The sequence below is a fragment of the Dasypus novemcinctus genome, chromosome 26 (assembly GCF_030445035.2).
Source record: "Dasypus novemcinctus isolate mDasNov1 chromosome 26, mDasNov1.1.hap2, whole genome shotgun sequence".
Lineage (NCBI taxonomy): Eukaryota > Metazoa > Chordata > Mammalia > Cingulata > Dasypodidae > Dasypus > Dasypus novemcinctus.
Genome location: NC_080698.1, coordinates 61,365,639 through 61,385,317, shown reverse-complemented (window position 1 = coordinate 61,385,317; position 19,679 = coordinate 61,365,639). Strand labels below are relative to the sequence as shown.

Here is a 19,679-nt window from a genome sequence, read left to right as displayed (position 1 = left end):
TCAGGACCATGGAAGGAACATGACTGGAAAATCATTGGCAAGAGGCTCTGTGGAAATTTACTGAATGACATTCATGGAATAAAAATATGGAATGTTCTAGGGAGGAGGATGGGAGTTTGTTGGGCTCTTCTTCTCTGGTATGGCACTGTATTAGTCTCCTATGGCTGCTGTAACAAATTAGACAGACTGAATGCCCAAAAACAACAGAAAATTAATTCTCTCAGTTGGGTGCCTCAGAATTCTGAAAGCAATGTGTAGGCAGGGCCATACTCCCTCTGAAAGCTCTACAGAAAAATCCTTCCTTGCATCTTCCAGCTTCTGTTGGCTCCCACAATCCTTGTCATTCTTTGAATTACAGGTGAATCACTCCAATCACTTCCATCATCACATCACCTTTTTCCTTGTGTATCTCTATTTTTCTCCTCTTCTTCTTAATATTTAATCATTGGATTTAGAATATTTTGCATATGAGGCTTATGAAGTGCAGGTTAATTATGGGAACTGCAAGACATAGCAGCCATAAAAGGGAATGAAGTACTGATATGTGTTATAGCATGGATGAACCTTGAAAACGTTATGCTATGTGAAAGTAGCCAGACAGAAAAACAGAACATAGAATTTCTTTTTATCCCCCGCCTTGTGGTTTTTTTTGCATGCTTTCTGCTCTCTGTGCCCATTTGCTGTGCATTCTTCTGTCTCTGTATTTATTTTTATTTTATTTCCCCTCCCCACCTTGAGGCTTGCTGGCTGTCTGCTTGCTGTGTCCATTCACTGTGCGCTTTTCTGTGTTTTTGCTTGTCTCCCTTTTTGTTGTGTCAACTTTCTCAGTTGGCACTCCATGGTGCTTGCAGACCAGGTGGCTCTCCATGGAATGAGGGCAAGCCTGCGATCACAAGGAGGCCCTGGCACGTGAACCCAGTGCCTACCATATGGTACATAAGAGCCCAACTGATTGAGCCACAGCCACTTCCTGAGAACATACACTTTTGATTCCATTCATATGAAATACCCAAAATTGCTAAATCCATAGAGATAGAAAACAAATTGGTGTTGGCTTAAGGAAAGGGAGAATGACTGCTTAATAAGTATGGGCTTTCTATGTGTAATGATGAAAAAGCTACAGAGCTAGAATGTGATAATGGTTGCACAACATCATGAAGGAACTTCATTCCTCCAAATTGTACACTTTTAAATGGTTTAACCAATGGCAAATTTTGCGTTCAATGAATTTTACCAAAATAAAATATATCTTTAGCTTTTATTCCAGAACTGTCTCTTTAATTAGTTACTTCTGTCAGGTTTTGCTTAACACTTTTTGAATGTTTGTTCTTGGCCATTTATACATTTATTATTTTTCCATCTCTCTGGTGAATAATATTGCCTCTACAACATTCTTATGTTGATAGTGTGTAAGGAATATATAATTTACTTTTAGTCAGTAGATCTTTGTAATTAAACTATGTCATGTATATTTATAATAGCTGTATTATGTTTCTTTGTGATATGTTCTTCTTACCTTATTTTGGGTTGTTTCTATAGTTTTAGAATTCTTTTTAAATTCCTCTCTAGGATTTATCAGACCTGCCCATTTTTGTTCATTATTGATTGTTCTAGGGATTTAAAGGTCTGTGTCATGAGAAGGAGGGTGCCACATGGGAGAAGTAAGGAATGAAAGATTGCTCATATGAGATGCTACCAGGAGGATACTTGATACCAAACAGTTATATTTCTACATCACGTGAAGTATGTGGTTTATCTACATAGGGGAGCACAGGTGAGGGAAATTTAAGATAAACTTTGTCATAATGGAGAAAATTTGTCTTTTCAATTCTGGATATTATACTGGTATTTATATTTTTTCTATTGTTTAAACACACAATTTTGCTTTGACTAGAAGGTACTCTTTCCCTATCATTTTGAAAATTACACAATTTGGATATGTGCCAATGTTTAATTTATAACCTCCACAATATATACAGTTTTTGTTACAAAAATTAAAAGATAAATATTTGGAAATTGAGCTGAGAATTCAGGATGTTTTTATAGAAATGTAAATATAAACATAAAACAAGAGAATAACCATTCATACTATTTAGTATTCAAAATGCAATTTATTTTTTTCCTGACATACAAGTATTTATACATGTAGCAACTTCACCAATATTGTTAATGAATCTCTCTATTTAATTAGTTTTTAAATATACCTTTCAGTTTTTTATTTTTTGAAGAAACTTAGATTACATAAATGTTACAAAAAATATAGGGGATTCACATATGTCCCGCTCCTTAGCTCTCCCACATTTTCCCACATCAACATCATTCTTTACTACTATGGTACATTTGCCACAATTGAACACATCTTGGAACATTGCCACTAAGTGATGATTATAGTTTACATTGTAATTTACCCTCTCTTCAGCTCATTTTTGCATATTATTATAAAATATACAATGATCTGTATCTGTCAGTGCAATGTCATTCAAGATAAATTCCAAGTCCTGAAAATGCCCCCAAATTATGCCTATTTTTCCCTCTTCCTCCCCTTGGAACCTTCATCAGCCACTGCCTCCAAATCTATGATAAAACTATTTCTATTGCTAGGATCAAATATCTGCAGTAGAACAACTGTAAGTCTACTCTAGTCCATTGTCCATTCCCCAATCCTGAGGATTCTGTGATGGTGATGCCCACTCCACCTCTAATTGAGAGGGGACTTAGAACCTATGGGGCAGATGGATGGGACCTTCATGCTTGCACCTGCAGATTCTCTCTGTTCTTTGAGATGGCCATTGTCAGACTTCATCTCCTTGTTAGTTGTCCTGGGTGAGTCCAGTCAACTGGAGAGTAGATGTTGCAAGTCTGTTGAGATTCAGGGCCCAATTGGCACATTAATAGCCCAGATTTAAGTCTCTTGGATATACAACTATCAACTCTAGTATTAATTATAGGTTGTTAGAGGGACAGTATAGCCACATGTAGGGAAACCACAACTTTCTCCAACTCTGTCAGAGTGGGAAGCATAAATTCCAAAGTAGTGCCTACTGGCAGGGCACCAAACTCCTGAGCTGTCTGCCCTGCCTATAGTGTTTGGATGTCTCCAGAGCCCTCAGGAGCCCTTTTATTTGTGGTAATATTTACTTCAACAGTCAATGAGTATCTACTGAGACATACATAAGAACAACCTCTGAAATGACCTCCAGAATCATTTTGAAGTTTCTTAGCCTTATGAACTCACTTGTCTTTCCCCTTCCCTCTTCTTTTCAAGGTCTTTTTCCAGTTACATTGCCAATTGGTGGCTGGTAATACTCCCTCTGTGCCAGGGAGGCTTATCCTTGGGAATCATGTTCCATGATGGGGGAAAGGTAATGCTTTTATATGCTGAGTTTTGGCTTAGAGACAAGCCACATTTGAGCTAAAAGGAGGCTCTCAGGAGGTAACTCTTAGGCACCCTATAATACTATGATAAGATTCAATTTCAAAAGTTTCATAAGTACAGTCATCACAGTCAAGGACATGTAAATGGTCCATCCTCCTTCACTAATCACTCAGGGGATTCTTGCTGTCCCATTAGAGAATGTGGCAGAGCTCCCCACGATGGGAATTTGATATTTATTTAGTTATTGTTTGGATCTCCACCCACTGTGACAATGCCCCATGAACACTTGAACACATTCGTATTCCTTGTAGGTATCCCCCAGGTGAACCTCCTCCAGTGCAACCCCGTGTCTGACACTGCACATGCATGATCCTCCCCATCATAGTTGCAACCCTTCTGTGATCCAAAACTTCTTCAAAATTGAAGCCAACATTGTAGCCAAACACAACTAATATGAAAACGATATAATGATGGTTTTAAAAATAACAAATAAAATACAAAAAAAAAAGTTTGAAATAAAAAATATAACTTAAAAATTTTCCTATTATGTCTTTCTCCACTGTAAGATCTGTGGTCTTCGATGTGACATCTTCTTCCATGTATTCACCCAATGTCTTATTTTTTTTTCATTTGTCTTCAAAGAAGCTATAAGTTACAGAAAAGTCATGTACAGAATACGAGTGATTCCCAAATACCCAATGTCCTCTCCCTTTTCCCCTTTCCCCTATGAATAACATTTTACATGCGGATGGTACATGTATTACAGTTGATGTACAAATATTGAAACATTGTTACTCACCATGGTCGATGATTTATGTTGTGGTTTATATTTTGGACTGTACGCTTTTATAGATTTGGTGATTTTGATGTGGTCTATGTAGAACAATTCCATTGCCCCAGAATGCTCCGTGTTCCATCTATTCTTTTCCCTCCCTCTCCCCTTGTGACTCATGGTCACCACCAAGATTAGCTCAGTGAAGCGCCATGTTCATCGTTATTTACAAGGACATTGAGGGCTTGACCTACTGGCCTGTCCTCCCATTAGGCCCTACCTGTGCTCTCAAGAGACTCCCGCCCCTCTGGCTGTGATCATTGCATTCAAAGAGAATAACCATATGTTCAGAGAATAACCACCCACAACATTTAGTATATAAAGTGAAATTTATTTTCCAATTAAAACTTTGAGCCTCCCCCGCGCCCCCCGCCCGCCGCCGCACCTTTGGGTCGGGGCGGTGGCGGGGCCGCGGCGGAGGCAGTAGGAGCGGGGCGGCAGCTCCCGCGGCTTCTGCCCCAGTCCGCCTCGGACCCGCGGCGGCCGCCTTCAGCCTCTCGGCCTTGGCTCGCGGGGCGGGGAGCTGCGCGCGCCCCTGGGTTCCCACCGAGGCCGCACACTCCCCGGCGCCCGCCCGCGGCCGGCAGTCAGTCCCCCGAGCTCCTCGCCAGCAGCCAAGCCCGGCCCGGCCAGCCCGGCCCGGCCCGGCCCGCCCAGCGCTGCCCCGGCCCGCGCGAGGCCTCGGGAACAGCAAGGCCGAGGACCAGCGCAACGAGGAGAAGGCGCGGCGCGCGGCCAACGAGATGGAGAAGCTGCTGCAGCAGGACGAGCAGGTCGACGGGCCACTCCCCCCTGCAGCGGCTGGGTGCCGGAGAATGTGGTAGAAGCACCATCGTGAAGCAAATGAGGATCCTGCCTGTTACTGGCTTTAATGGAGAGGGCGCCGAAGAGGCCCCGCAGGCTGCAAGCAGCCAACAGCGGTGGCGAGAAGGCCACGAAAGCGCAGGATGTGGAGAACAACCTGAAAGAGGCCGCTGAGACCCTCGTGGCCGCCGTGACAACCTGGAGCCGCGCGTGGAGCTGGCCAAGCCCGAGAACCAGCTCAGCGGGGACCGCACCCTGAGCGTGGTGCACGCGCCTGACTTGATTTCCCTCCCGAGCGCGCCAGGGCTCTGCGGGAGGAGGAGGGCGCACCTGCCGCCAGCGCGCCAGTGGGTGCCCGCTGACTGCCTGCGCCCAGGACTGCGTGGACGAGACTGATGTCGTCAAGCAGGCCCACTCGTGCCCAGCGACCAGCGCCTGCCTCGCGGCCGCGTCCTGACTTATGAAATCTTTGAGACCAAATTCCAGGTGGACAAAGTCGGCTTGGCCGTGGTCGATGTGGGCGGCCAGCGCGAGGACCAAGCGGGCCCGCCCCGCGCTGCGCGGCCATCACTTTGGCGTAGCCAGCGGCAGCTGCGACGTGGCCCTTCGGGAGGACAGCCCGGCAGCCGCGGCCGCGGCCCTGCACCTCTCCAAGGGCGTCTGGAACAGCGGGCGGCTGCGCACCGTCTCTGCGGTTCTGTTCCTCAACCAGCGAGATGTGCTTGCTGAGAAAGGCCTTGCTGGAAAATCAAAGATCGAGGACTGCTTTCCAGCCTTTGCTCGCTACGCTGCTCCTGAGGATGCTGCTTCCCAAGCCCGGAGAGGACCCACGCGTGACCCGGGCCAAGTGCTTCATCCGCGACGAATTCCTGAGAATCAGCACTGCCATGGAGACGGGCGCACCGCTGCTTCCCCGCTTCACCTGCGCCGTGGCCACCGGAACATTCGCCGCGTGTTCAGCGACTGCGAGACGTCACCAGCGCACGCGCCTTCCGGACGAGCTGCTCTAAGGGCAGCCCCTACACTTAATTAAAGCCTTAAGCACAATTAATTAAAAGTGAGACGTAATTGTCCACGCAGTTAATCACCCACCATATGGCATGATTAACAAAGCAAATTTTCCTTTCCCGAGTGATTTTGCAAAACCCCCTTTTCCCTTCAGCTTCAGGCTGCCTAAAAGCAAAAGACAAGAAGGCCACAAAAGTTCCCTCTCACTTTCGGTAATAAATAAATAAATAAATATTGTTTTGTGCACCATTAAAAAAGTCAGAATAAAAATTAAATGTGGGCAAGGAAAAAGAAAACTTCTTTGAGTTCATGAAACATAAGTTTTCCAAATTTCTTTTTTATTGCATTTATAATGTGTGTTCCATGTAGAAAAGGCCACAAGTATAAGCACAAACAAATTCTCAATAAATGTTTTCATTGTCTTGGCTTGATTGGTCTATCCTGGGTTATTCTGGAAGAATGGAATGTGTGGATTTACTACAGGACAAATACTCAGGGAGCCCTTATCACCATTGCTTAAAACTGAAAGAGAAAAGAAGGGGCGCAGTGGCTCTGAAAATGGAATGTTGCTGAATGTAAAGATATGGGATCCATCAGTGATGCCCCAAAAAGAAAGGTTCCCAATATTCATATCCAGGAAAATGCCCACTCGGTGTAACCAGGTGTTCAGCCAGACTGCAGTGTGTGGCTTAGTGCTGGCTGAGAAAACATTTCCATCTCTCAAACCCAGAGTCCAGAAGCCATAATCCGAAGACCAAAGAACAGTTCCCTTTCGGTTAACAGATTCCTTACAAACACCCAGATCCCATTCTGTGCTTGTTCCCATCTCCACCTCCCAGTAGTGGCGGCCCGATGTGAACCGAGAAGAGCCACGAATGCACACTGCATAGCTGAATCTCTCAGCACGTTCTTCATGATTCTGTTTATGTCCACACTGGACTCTCCTCAGGTCCTCAGAAATGATGAGGAGGTTATTGGCTGAGTCTACATCCAAGGTCATATCCACTGTGGAAGACAATAAGTTAGCGAAAGGACAGACTACAAACCCTCCACATTCTACTGCAAGTGCCCAAATACAGGGTTGAATTCTGTTCCTTTAATTCCTTTTTCACTAAAGAAAATTTTTTTAGGAAATTCATCTAGCACTGTTGACGAGTTTAAAATATCCTGTTTTATGGCAGAATGGGTCTTTCATTCACAGTAAGGATTCTGTTTGTATTCAACTATGTGGTTATTTGATTATTCTTTTTAATGCATAAGATCCCTGAAGGCGGGTACCATCACAGTTGTTTGTTCTCAAATTATAGACAGCATTAAGGAAGAAAAAGTATTCTATTTATTGTAAAATAATGTTCAAATATTAAACTTTCTTTTCTCTTTGCTGTTAGATTCCCAGTTCACCTTGGTGGCTGGGGAGTTGCATGTACACTTTAAAATTGCTATGGTTTTATCAAAATTAAGAGTTAATGTTAGGAAGCCAGAGGCAATGGATTACTTCTGCCTCACTGTTATTCAACATTCAAAGTACTCATCAGCCAGCTGTGGCTACTGTTTTGGACAACACAGTTCTAGGTCATGAACAAAATATATTTTCTTTGAAATATCCAGTGTAGTTGAATCTAATCTACACTCAGAGGTGAGAACAACTGATGTTTGTGGCACATAGAAATTGTAGGTGTCAGAATTGAACTAATGCCCATATTTAATATTGAACCTTTTGAGTAGTTGTTTATTCCAGGGTCCATTGTGGGAAGTTATACAGATTTCTTACCTTGGAACTTTAGTATCTTTGGGTTCATCTGTAGAATAGTTTTCAGTTGAGGCTCCAGTTCTCGGACCTTGGAAACCAGCTCCCCCAACTGGCAAATGTGTCTGATGTCATTCTTCTGTGAGACCACAGGGCAGGAAGGGCACAATATACCCTCCAGATGGGGCTCCTCCTGCAGTGAATGGGTGCAGTGCAGGCAGCAGACATATCCACATTTTAGGTACACTGGGTTTTCAAGGTAAGTCATGCAGATAGGACATCTGCTTGCCTTTTTAAATTGTTCAGCCATGCCCAATCTCCGGGTAAAATCTACACGAGAACGGAGTTTACAGAATCGAAGGACCCAGATGTTTTCTTGTTTACATTCATAGAGTTGTCATGTACCTTCTATGTGCAATCATTAACACCACATAAGGCAAGTGAAATATACATACAAATATAAAACTCATGTCCTTGAACTTCTGATATTTGGAATCTAGTTGGAATGAAGAATATAATTCATTATCTGGCATTAAATTGAAGTCATGAAAGGATCTAGACCTGGGGTGTCTAATATGATAGACACAAAACTCATGTGGTTCATGAGCACCTGAAAATTCACTTGATCTAAATTGAGCTGTGCAGTGAATGCAAAATACAGACTGGAAGTTTAAGATGCACTAACAAAAAGAGAATGTAAACTCTCTAATAACTGTTTGTAATCAATTACATATTGAAATAATTGTAACTAGAATATTAAATGAATTGGGCATGTTTCTTTTTTACTTTATTAAGGTGGCTATTAGAAAATTTCTAATTACATATGTGGGTTACTCTATATTTCTATTGACTAGTGCTGTTCTAACCCAGAGATCAACCAACTACTCTACCAGCTGGTGTGTCCTGGATGTAGCAGAAACCCTCAGCAACAGCTGAGAAGTTCAAGTCAATGGAGAAACTCAATTCACCATCTGCTAGAATTGTCTAAGCTATCATTTGATAAAGAAAACCAAGACTATATAATTTCTTCTGCCTGAATATTGAAAATCAAGGTTCTGTCTACTATTCCTAGAGCAGTGGGACCAAGAGTCCCAAATCACAGATTGTGGGTGGCATTGAGTTGGCCTCAGATAACACTTGCAGAAATAATAAATTATCAATTTCCTGGAGCTTGCTCTCTCATATCTGCCATTTGCTGAAATTTGAGAAATAGAATTGAAATTAGATAGGATGGCACTCACCACTCCTCCACTAGATTCTCCTCTGGCTACAGCTGCTTCCTCTGTCAGCTCAGTTCTGAACTGAAAAGCACTGACAGTGCCTCTTCCCACTTTATATCCTGCATCTCGTCTTGATTTAATCAAGTTTTGATTTAATTATGGCATAAATGATGACATAGAAAGATTATTACAAAGGAGATCCTTTTGTCTTGAAGTTACTTTTCCTATTAGTATGGACAAATATTTCCATGTTCTTATCACTCTAGATTACATTTTCAACATTATTTTTGGTGGGAGTAGGATTTGGTATTAGGACATAAATTTTAAAACAGACTATTTGTCATTGACATTAATCCTTATGAATAGAGTTAGTATCAATGAGTTGGGATTTTTGGTTTTTTTGCTCACAAAATAAAACTTTCTAGTATTTATATAAAGGAAATTAATTAAACCTATTCGGAGGGAGGCGGGGCAAGATGGTATCTGAGTGAATGCTCCTTATAGTCTCTCCTGCAAAGAAGCGGCTGGGCAACGTTCGAAATTCTTCAGGACCAGGCTGTTTCGGGATTTTGCAGGGCAGGAGGTATCTGGACATCGATTTGGTGGGACGGTGGCAGAGAAGATTCGTGTAAAAGGTAGAATTGAGGCTCTCTTACATGGAGATAGGGGCTGCGCACAGGACGCTCCCCCCTGGGGCGGGCGGCATGGCAGTGGTGATTCCTGGAGGCTCTGCAGTGCTGGGGAATTCATAAGCCCTGAGCAGGCCATTCAGGGGCTTGCAGGGCAGGAGGTCTTTGGAAACCAATTTGGTGAGACAGAGACTGAGTTTATGTGGGGCGTGGAATTTTGGGTTTCCGACACAGATATCAGCACTTCCGGCTAGAGCCCCACCCCGTAGGCCTGGCTGCCGATCTGCAGCGGTCCTTAAATTGGACACAATAAATGGGCACCACCAGAAGGCTGTTTCCGGGGCTTGCAGGTTGGGAGGTGGCTGGAAGCTGACTAGGTGAAACAGAGACGGAGGAGTATTTTGCGAGGCTTGTAATTTTGGGTTTCTGACTGGATATCAGTGCTCCGGGCTAGAGCCCAGCCCCGTAGGCCTGGCTGCCAATCTGCAGCAGTCCTTAAGTCAGTCACAATAAAGAGGCGCCCCCAGCAGGCTGTTTCAGGGGCTTGCAGGGATGGAGGTGTCCTGAAGTCGAATTGGTGACACACTGATAGAAGAGACTCTTGTGAGAGGGGGAATTTTGGGTTTCTGACACAGAGGTCAGAGTTTGTGGATGTGACCCCCCACATAGGGCTGGCATTCAGCTGTGGGGATCCCTGAAGGCTGTGTTGCACTGCAGGCTCTCAGGCTCCCTGTTAACCAGATTTGAGGTTGCCAGGTCTATGTCCCCTAAACCCTGGTGGCCCACACCCCAGAGACTCACACCTCTTGAGTCTGCAATATCACAGACTTCCCATCCCTGAATCCACCATGCCCTGAGGTCCATCTGAAGTCCTTGATTGTCCTACCCTTCAATGTTTGCATTTTTTTTCTCTTTTTTCTTTTTCTTATTTTTTATTGTCCTGGTTGTTAATATTGCATTATCTCCTAGTCTTTTCTCCCATTGTATCCCCCAAGGTCTTTTTTTCATTTATTTAGGGGTTTTTTGTTGTTGCTGTTGTTGTTGTTCTCTTCTTTTCTTTTCCTTACTTGTTTCACTCCCTTTTCTTTACCCACCCCCCCTTTTTCTCTCTTTCTTTCTTCTCTTTCCTTTTCTCTTTTCCCTCTTTTTCATCTTATTTTATTTTATCTCAATTATACAACAGGTGCTGCAGGGAACACCTCACTTTTGCTGGGTTTCCTCATCCTCCATTGCCTCGTTTCTGTTTGAATTGATTTTGGCAACCTACACTAATCCCTTTTCCCCCACATCTTGATATCCTCCATCATCTACTTCTCTTCTATATACCACCTCCCTTTCTTTGGTCCCCAAATTGTCTAACTGTTAATTTCTAATACCTTTGTTTTGTTTTCTGTCTTTTATCCACTCTCAATACTATTGTCTTTCTTTTCTCTTTCCCTCCCTCATGAAAACACTGACTTTTTAATTCATACTATATTCCTCCCATATTCAGTCAACTACCTCATTATAGGTACTCTACTTACTACTGTAACTCTACACAACTTACACGAGTCTAATACCCATCCTCCCAGATCACATATTGTTGCTCTGGTAACATTTATTACCAATAATACTTTATACATTTTCCTTTTTTACACAATTGCCTATCCCTGGCCCTAATATTTTCCTTCAAAGTGAACTCAGCCAGCAACAAGAAATTAGAATAAGAAGAACAAAGTGACAAAGACAAGATATAACACTTATGCAAGAACAACAGCTAATTAATCCCCAAGACTACACAAAGAACCTAAGGAACTGATTAAACCCGTCAAGATAAAATGATGACCAGACAGCAACAAAAAACTGCAAATGAAACCAGTAATCAGGAAAACATGGCTGAATCCAATGAACAAACTAAAAACCAGGAAGGGGAGCAAAACTTCACACAAGTAATTAAAGATCTCAGAACATATATCAGAGACAAACTTAATGAAGTAAAGGAAGAGTTTAACAATATGAAGAAAACCCTTGGAGAGGAAATTGCAGACATACGCAAAAAGATAACAGATATGATGGGAATGAACACCACAGTTCAAGAAATCAAAAATACACTCGCAGCAAATAGCAGCAGATTAGAAGAGGCAGAGGAGAGAATTAGTGATGTGGAAGACAGTACATCAGAAATCAAACAGATAGAAGAATTGATCGATAAAAAGACAGAAAAAATCCAGCTAGAACTTAGGGACCTGAATGACAATGCAAAATGCACAAACATATGTATTATGGGCATCCCAGAAGGAGAAGAGAAGGGAAATGGGTCAGAAGGGGTGTTGCAGGAAATAATGGCTGAAAACTTCCCAAATCTACTGAGAGAGACAGATGGACATATCCAAGAAGCACAACACACCCCAAACATCATAAACCCCAACAGGCCCACCCCCAGACATATACTTGTCAAATTATCCAATGCTCAACACAAAGAGAAAATTCTAAAAGCAGCAAGAGAAAAGAAAACCATCACATACAAGGGAGGCTCCATAAGATTAAGTGCTGATATCTCATCTGAAACCATGGAGGCCAGAAGGCAGTGGTATGATATAGTCAAGGTACTAAAAGTAAAAAATTTCCATCCAAGAATATTCTACCCAGCTAAATTAGCATTCAAAAATGATGGAGAGTTCAAAATATTCACAGATAAACAGAAATTGAAAGAGTATGCCAACAAGAACCCTCCCCTTCAAGAAATTCTAAAGGGAGTTCTGCAGGAAGAAAGGAAAAAACAGGACAGGCAGAGTTGAAAAAGAGTGTAAGAGCAACAAAAAAGACAAAAAGAGAAGCAAACAAACAAACAAAATATGACAAACACAAGTCCAATCAAAATATGGCTAACATAAATAATTCCTTGAAAGTAATAACACTGAATGTCAACAGATTAAACTCACCTATCAAACGATTCAGACTGGGACATTGGATAAGGAAATATGACCCATCTATATGCTGTCTACAAGAGACACATCTTAGACCCAGAGACTCATGGAGGCTGAAAGTGAATGGTTGGAAAACAATCTTACAAGCAAACAATAACCAAAAAAGGCAGGAGAAGCTATATTAATATCAGACAAAATAGACTTTAAATGTGAAACAATTGTGAGAGACAAAGGATATTACATATTAGTGAAAGGGACACTCTCTCAAGAAGAACAAACAATCATAAATATTTATGCTCCTAACAAGGGCACCTCTAAATATGTGAGGCAAACACTGGAAAAACTAAGTGTAAGAATAGCTGTATCTACAATTACAGTGGGAGATTTTTAATACACCACTATCAACTCTGGACAGAACATCTCAAAAAGAATCACTAAAGAAACAATATATTTGAACAGTATATTAGAGGAACTGGATCTAATAGACATATACAGATCATTACACCCCAATACAGCAGGATATACATTTTTCTCAAGTGCACATGGATCATTCTCCAAGATAGGCCATATGCTAGCCCACAAAGAAAGGCTTAGTGAATTCAGAAAGATTGAAATCATACAAAATAATATCTCTGACCACAGTGGAGTGAAGCTGGAAATCCGCAAGGACCAGAGTCCCAGATCTCACACGAAGATATGGAAATTAAACAGCACACTCTTAGAAAAACAGTGAGTCAAAGAGGAAATCTCAAAAGAAATCAATAACTACCTTGAAACAAATGATAATGATAACACAACATACCAAAACTTATGGGATGCAACAAAACCAATACTGAGAGGGAAATTTATAGCCATAAATTCATACATCAAAAAAGAAGAAAGAGCAAACATTGAAGAACTAACTGCACATTTGGATGAATTAGTAAAAAAAAGAACAAAGTAATCCCACAGGAAGAAGAAAGAAAGAAATAACAAAGATAAGAGCAGAGCTAAATGAAATAGAAAATAAGAAAGCACTTGAAAAGATAAACAAGACCAAGAGCTGGTTTTTTGAGAAGATCAATAAAATTGACAAACCTTTAGTGAGACTAACAAAGAAAAAAAGAGAGAAGATGCAAATACATAAAATAAGAAATGAGAAAGGAGATATCACCACTGACCCCACAGAAATAAAGAATATCCATAAGAGGATACTTTGAAAAACTATATTCCAACAAAAATGACAATTCAGAGGAAATGGACAAATTCCTAGAAATACATAAGCAGCCTATATTGACAAAGAAGAAATTGATGATCTCAACGAACCAATCACAAGTAAAGAGATAGAATCCATCATTAAAAACATCCCAAATAAGAAAAGCCCAGGGCCAGACGGCTTCATGAGTGAATTCTACAAAACATTCTGGAAGGAACTAACACCAATCCTGCTGAAACTCTTCCAAAAAATCGAAACAGAAGGAACATTGCCTAACTCCTTCTATGATGCCAACATTACTCTAGTACCAAAGCCAAACAAAGACATCACAAGAAAGGAAAATTACAGACCAATTTCTCTAATGAACCTAGAATCAAAAATACTTAACAAAATGCTTGCTAATCGTATTCAACAACACATTAAATGAATTATACACCATGACCAAGTGGGATTCATTCCAGGTATGCAAGGATGGTTTCAACATAAGAAAATCAATCAATGTAATTCACCATATAAACAGATTGAAGGAAGAAAATCACATGATTATATCTATAGATGCAGAAAAAGCATTTGATAAAATACAGCACCCTTTCTTGATAAAAACACTCCAAAAGATTGGAATACAAGGAAATTTTTTGAACATGATAAAGAGTATATATGAAAAACCCACAGCCAACATCGTTTACAATGGAGAAATCCTAAAATCCTTCCCTCTAAATTCAGGAACAAGACAAGGATGCCCACTCTCTCCCCTTCTATTTAACATTGTCTTAGAAGTACTTGTTCGAGCACTGAGGCAAGAACCAGATATAAAAGGCATTCAAATTGGAAAGGAAGAAGTCAAAATTTCATTATTTGCAGATGACGTGATCCTATACATAGAAAACCCTGAGAGGTCTACAACAAAGCTTCTAGAACTCATAATTGAGTTTAGTAAAGTCACAGGTTATAAGATCAATGCACAAAAACCAGTAGCATTTCTGTACACCAATAATGAGCAAGATCAGGAGGATATCAAGTAACAAATACCATTTACAATAGTAAATTAAAAAATCAAATATTTAGGAATAAATTTAACTAAAGAGGTAAAAAACTTATACACCGAGAACTACACAAGACTGTTCAAGGAAATCAAAGAAGACCTAAATAAATGGAAGAATATTCCCTGTTCATGGATAGGAAGACTAAATATTATTAAGATGACTATCCTACCAAAACTGATCTACACATTCAATGCAATCCCATAAAAATCAACACAGTCTTCTTTAAGGAACTAGAAAAACTAACTATGAAGTATATTTGGAAAGGAAAGAGGCCCCGAATAGCCAAAGACATATTGGAAAAGAAAAATGAAATTGGATGAATCACACTACCTGACTTCAAAACATACTACAAAGCTACAGTAGTGAAAACAGCATGGTATTTAGCATAAGGAGAGACACACAGACCAATGGAATTGAATTGAAAGTTCTGATATAGAACCTCATATATATAGCCATATAATATTCAATAAAGCCACCAACCCTCTCAACTGGGAGAGAATGGCCTATTCAACAAATGGTGCCTGGAGAACTGGATATCCATATGTAGAAGAATGAAAGAGGATTACCATCTCACACCTTATACAAAGATCAACTCAAGATGGATCAAAGACCTAAATATAAGAGCCAAGACCATAAAGACTTTGGAAAGCATTGCAGGGAAACATCTACAAGACCTTGTAATAGGAAATGTCTTCATGAATACCAAAAGCTCGAGCAGCAAAAGAACAAATAGATAAATGGGACTTTCTCAAAATTAAAGCCTTCTGCACCTCAAAGGAGTTTGTCAAGAAAGTAAAAAGGGAGCCTACACAATGTGAGAAAGTATTTGGCAACCATATATCCGATAAGAGACTTATAACTTGCATATATAAAGAAGTCCTATATTTTGCAAATAAAAAGATAAACAACCCATTTAAAAAATGGGAACAAGATTTAAACAAACACTTCTCCAAAGAAGAAATACAAATGACTAAATAGCACATGAAAAAATGCTCCAAATCTTTAGCTATCAGGGAAATGCAAATCAAAACTACAATGAGATACCATCTTACTCCCATAAGATTGGCAGCTATAAAGAAAACAGAAGAATACAAATGCTGGAGAGGATGTGAAGAAAGGGGAACACTCATCCACTGCTGGTGGGAATGCAGAAGGATCCAACCATTCTGGAGGATAGTTTGACGGTTTCTCAAAAAACTAACCATAGATTTCCCAAATACCCAGCAATTCCATTGCTGGGTATATACCCAGCAGAACTGAAAACAAGGACACAAACGGATATATGCACACCAATGTTCATAGCAGCATTGTTCACTATCGCCAAAAGTTGGAATCAAACCAAATGCTCATCATCAGATGAGTGGATCAATAAAATGGGGTATATACATACAATGGAATACTACATGGCTTTAAGAACAAATACACTACAAACATACATGATAACATGGATGAATCTTGAGAACCTTATGTTGAGTGAAGCAACGCAGACATTGAAGGACAAATACTACATGACCTCAATGATATGAAATAAGCTGCCTCAGAGAGCTAGAGACTGGAAGATAAGCTTACAGGAAATCGGGGGGTAGAGGAAGGATATAAGCTGACATCTACATGGGGGAAATCTATGATAAGCTGGAGGTAAGTATGTGTACAAGGAAGGGATAAAATAGGGGCATAGGGTTACCTTTGGGTGGGGCTTTGTGGGCTTGAGGGGGGCTAGGGATGGGCGGATGGGTAATATTGCCCAAGAAATTGGGGGGAGGGTGGGGCAACATACATAGGAGAACATCAGGTGTTGGTTGAGAGTATAATGCTGAGAAAACCTTTTCAAAATGTAAGTAGGAAAGTTACCTGTTTAAGATACTTAAAAGGGATAATCTGATGTAGGACGGACTCCTAGGGAATATGTGAATGCTCATTTTGCCAAAGTGGGTTATACCATTGGGTAGAGACCCATATAATGAGAGTGAAGGTATACTCACATCCTGAGGAGGACTAATGCCATCATATAGAGGGAACTGTATCTCTCAAGAGAAATGGTGGCTCCCAGGGCATTAGGGCAGTTGAACAAGTCAAGCCCTCAACACTGTTGCAAGTATCTCTGAACATGGCTCCTCAAGAAATGAAGATTGACTGTCACTGTGGGCCCCAAGGGGAGGGGGAAATAGATATTGAATAGATGGAACCAACATAACTGTGAGGGCAATAGAAGTGTTTCACAAGAGTACACAAGGATGGATATAAAACATGTAATATTACACCAAAAACATATAGGGGCTGACAGACTAATAATGTAAATCATAATGTAAAACATAGGAATAACCAAAAATTTAGAAAACTATATAGCCTAAAGTATAAACCACAATGTAAACACAAATATTACCTTGTTTGAAAGCCACTGTCTCAATATCTGTACATCAGTTTCAGTAAATATGGTATGAATATGTTAAAAGATTATCACTGTGGAAGGGAAAAGGTTGTATAATGGATATGTGGGAGTACTGTATATTGTATATATGAATTACTGTGATCTATAGCTCTTGTGAAGAGAAGCTTAGTAATTAGGAAAAAAGAAAAGAAAAAGAGAAGATGTAGAATTTTTCCAAATCAATATGTATTCTATATGTAACCTTTAAACTCATCGCTATATTCCATTTTACTATTAAGGGAACCTGGCATTATATTGGGCTTCACTTTTCAGGAAGTTCTGGATCACAGAGTGGTTCAACAGTGGCAGTGGAGGAATACTGGTATGGGATGTTATTGACAGGGGACATATGGTTGACAGGGATTTCTACAGGACATGTGTCTGGGGTGCATAGAAATGTTTGGATATACTCATAGTGGAAACAATTAAAAACAACAGCCTGGGGGGGGGGAGTGCTGGGTTCCTAGCCAGGGGGGCTCTGTCATGGTCCCTAGGGGAGCAGCAGCAGTCCCCTGGGTGCAACAGCAAGGACCAGAAAGGAATGAGGTTCCAACAGTGAGCCCCTGATATTAATGACTATGCTTGTGGGCCTATACACCTGAAATAAGATCAAGGCCTAGAGCAGCACTGTGCCTAAGAGTTCCCTCCTGACAGCCTCCGTGTTACTCAAATGTGGCCAGTCTCAAAGTCAAACTCAGCATGTAAATGCAATGCCTTCCCCCCAGCGTGGGACATGACACCCACGGATGAGCCTCCCTGGTGCTGAGGGATCACTACCAAGTACCAGCTGATGACATAACTAGAAAATGACCTTGAATTAAAGGTTCAACGTGGACCAGCAGAATATCCCTGTCTACATATAATAACAGGAGTTAAAAATGCTGTTTGACCTAAAGTAAGGGGGAAATGGAAAGGACAAATGAGTTTATATGGCTATGAGTCTGGAGGTTGTCAGAAGGATTGCCCTTATGCACACCTGAGCAGAGTCTCAGAGACAGATAAAGTAGATACAACCCCAGGTATTGGTTCTTTTGAGGGCTAAAGAGACCCACAGGTTTTATGGTCATGGCAGATGGAGTTCACTGCCATGTCAGTTGGCCCTTCTTTGGAGCCGGTGTTTCTGCGTGATGGAGCTGGACTCAGATGTGATCTCTTTTCACAAGCCTTTCATGCTACTTTACTGGAATTGTAGTTGGTGCTGGGGCTTAAGATATATCTAGGGGATTTGAATCTCTGGGTTGACAATATGATAGCCAGGCCCTGAGCCTCAACAGACTTCAGCTCCTACACTCTGATTTATTGGACTTACTCCACTTAGCTAACATGGAGTTGAAGAATGTCAACTACCACACCATGGAGCCTAGAGTGCCTACAACTGAAAGCAGGAGGATTGCATCCAATATACATCTGGAATCTAAGCCCCCTCTTGACATAGATGTGGAATGGACACAACCAATCTGAAGTCCACAGGATGGAGGAATACAGTAAGGCTTAGAGTGGAGTTACTGACATTCTATTCATGAACTATTGTGGTTAATAATCAAGAAAATGTGGCACTGGTGTGGGAAAAGTGGCCATGATGGCTGCTGGGTGCCAGGAATGGGAGGAGGAGATGAGATGTGGAGGCATTTTCGGGACTTGGAGTTGTCCTGGGTGGTGCTGCAGGGACAATTACTGGACATTGCCGATCCTCCCATGGCCCACTGAATGGAACGTGGAAGAGTATGGGCTATGATGTGGACCATTGACCATGAGGTGCAGTGATGCCCAGAGGTGTACTCACCAAATGCAATGGATGTGTCACGATGATGGGGGAGAGTGTTACTGTGGAGGGAGTGGTGGGGTGGCGGGGGTGGGGGTAAATGGGGACCTCATATTTTTTTAATGTAATATCTTTTTAAAAAATGAATAAATTGAGTAGAATTTGGAAAAATAAAATAAAATAAAAATAAAGGGATGCTGATGCAAAGTACCAGAAATCTGCTAGGTTTTACAAAGGGTTTTCATTTGGGGTAAATGTTTACAGTCACAAGGCCCTAAAGAGTCCAACTGTAGGTTACTTCCATACCAAACTCCGTTGCCACATGTTGAAGCAAGATTGCAGGCTTGCCATAGGGCTTGTCTCTCTTCCTAGGGCTCATTTCTTTCCAGGCTCAGCTGCTCTGTTCTCTGCCTAAGATCAGCTGTGAACTCTCAGGTGAATGGTTCATCTGTCTTTCCAGGGTCTCTGCAGTGTCTATGGAGGTGTCTCTCTTCCTCTGTGTATCTTCTGAAGATTTATGTCCCTGAGACAGACCTTTAATGGGGATAGTGGTAAATATAGGTTCAGATAAAAGGGGTAGAGGAATCATGAATAGGACATTGGAAATTTTCTGTATGATACTGCAATGACAGACACATGACATAATACCATTGTCAAAGCCTATAAAACTATACAGCATGAAGTATAAACCATAATGTAATCTACAGACCTTGGTTAGTAGCAAAGCTT

General features: G+C 41.2%; 1 protein-coding gene and 1 pseudogene across 1 annotated transcript; one reads left to right on the top strand and one right to left on the bottom strand.

Annotated features, from left to right (window-relative positions):
* The first annotated feature begins 2,723 nt into the window (after positions 1 to 2,723).
* On the top strand, positions 2,724 to 6,045 carry LOC131276129 (guanine nucleotide-binding protein G(s) subunit alpha pseudogene; annotated as a pseudogene).
* Positions 6,046 to 6,096: 51 nt separating this feature from the next.
* On the bottom strand, positions 6,097 to 8,077 carry LOC131276128 (ret finger protein-like 4A). The gene is made up of 3 exons (XM_058288534.1): positions 7,792 to 8,077; positions 6,813 to 7,025; positions 6,097 to 6,185 (listed from the first exon to the last, which is right to left on the bottom strand). Exons 1-3 carry the CDS (start codon positions 8,075 to 8,077, stop codon positions 6,097 to 6,099), a joined length of 588 nt encoding a protein of 195 aa, XP_058144517.1.
* Between the last annotated feature and the right edge of the window lie 11,602 nt (positions 8,078 to 19,679).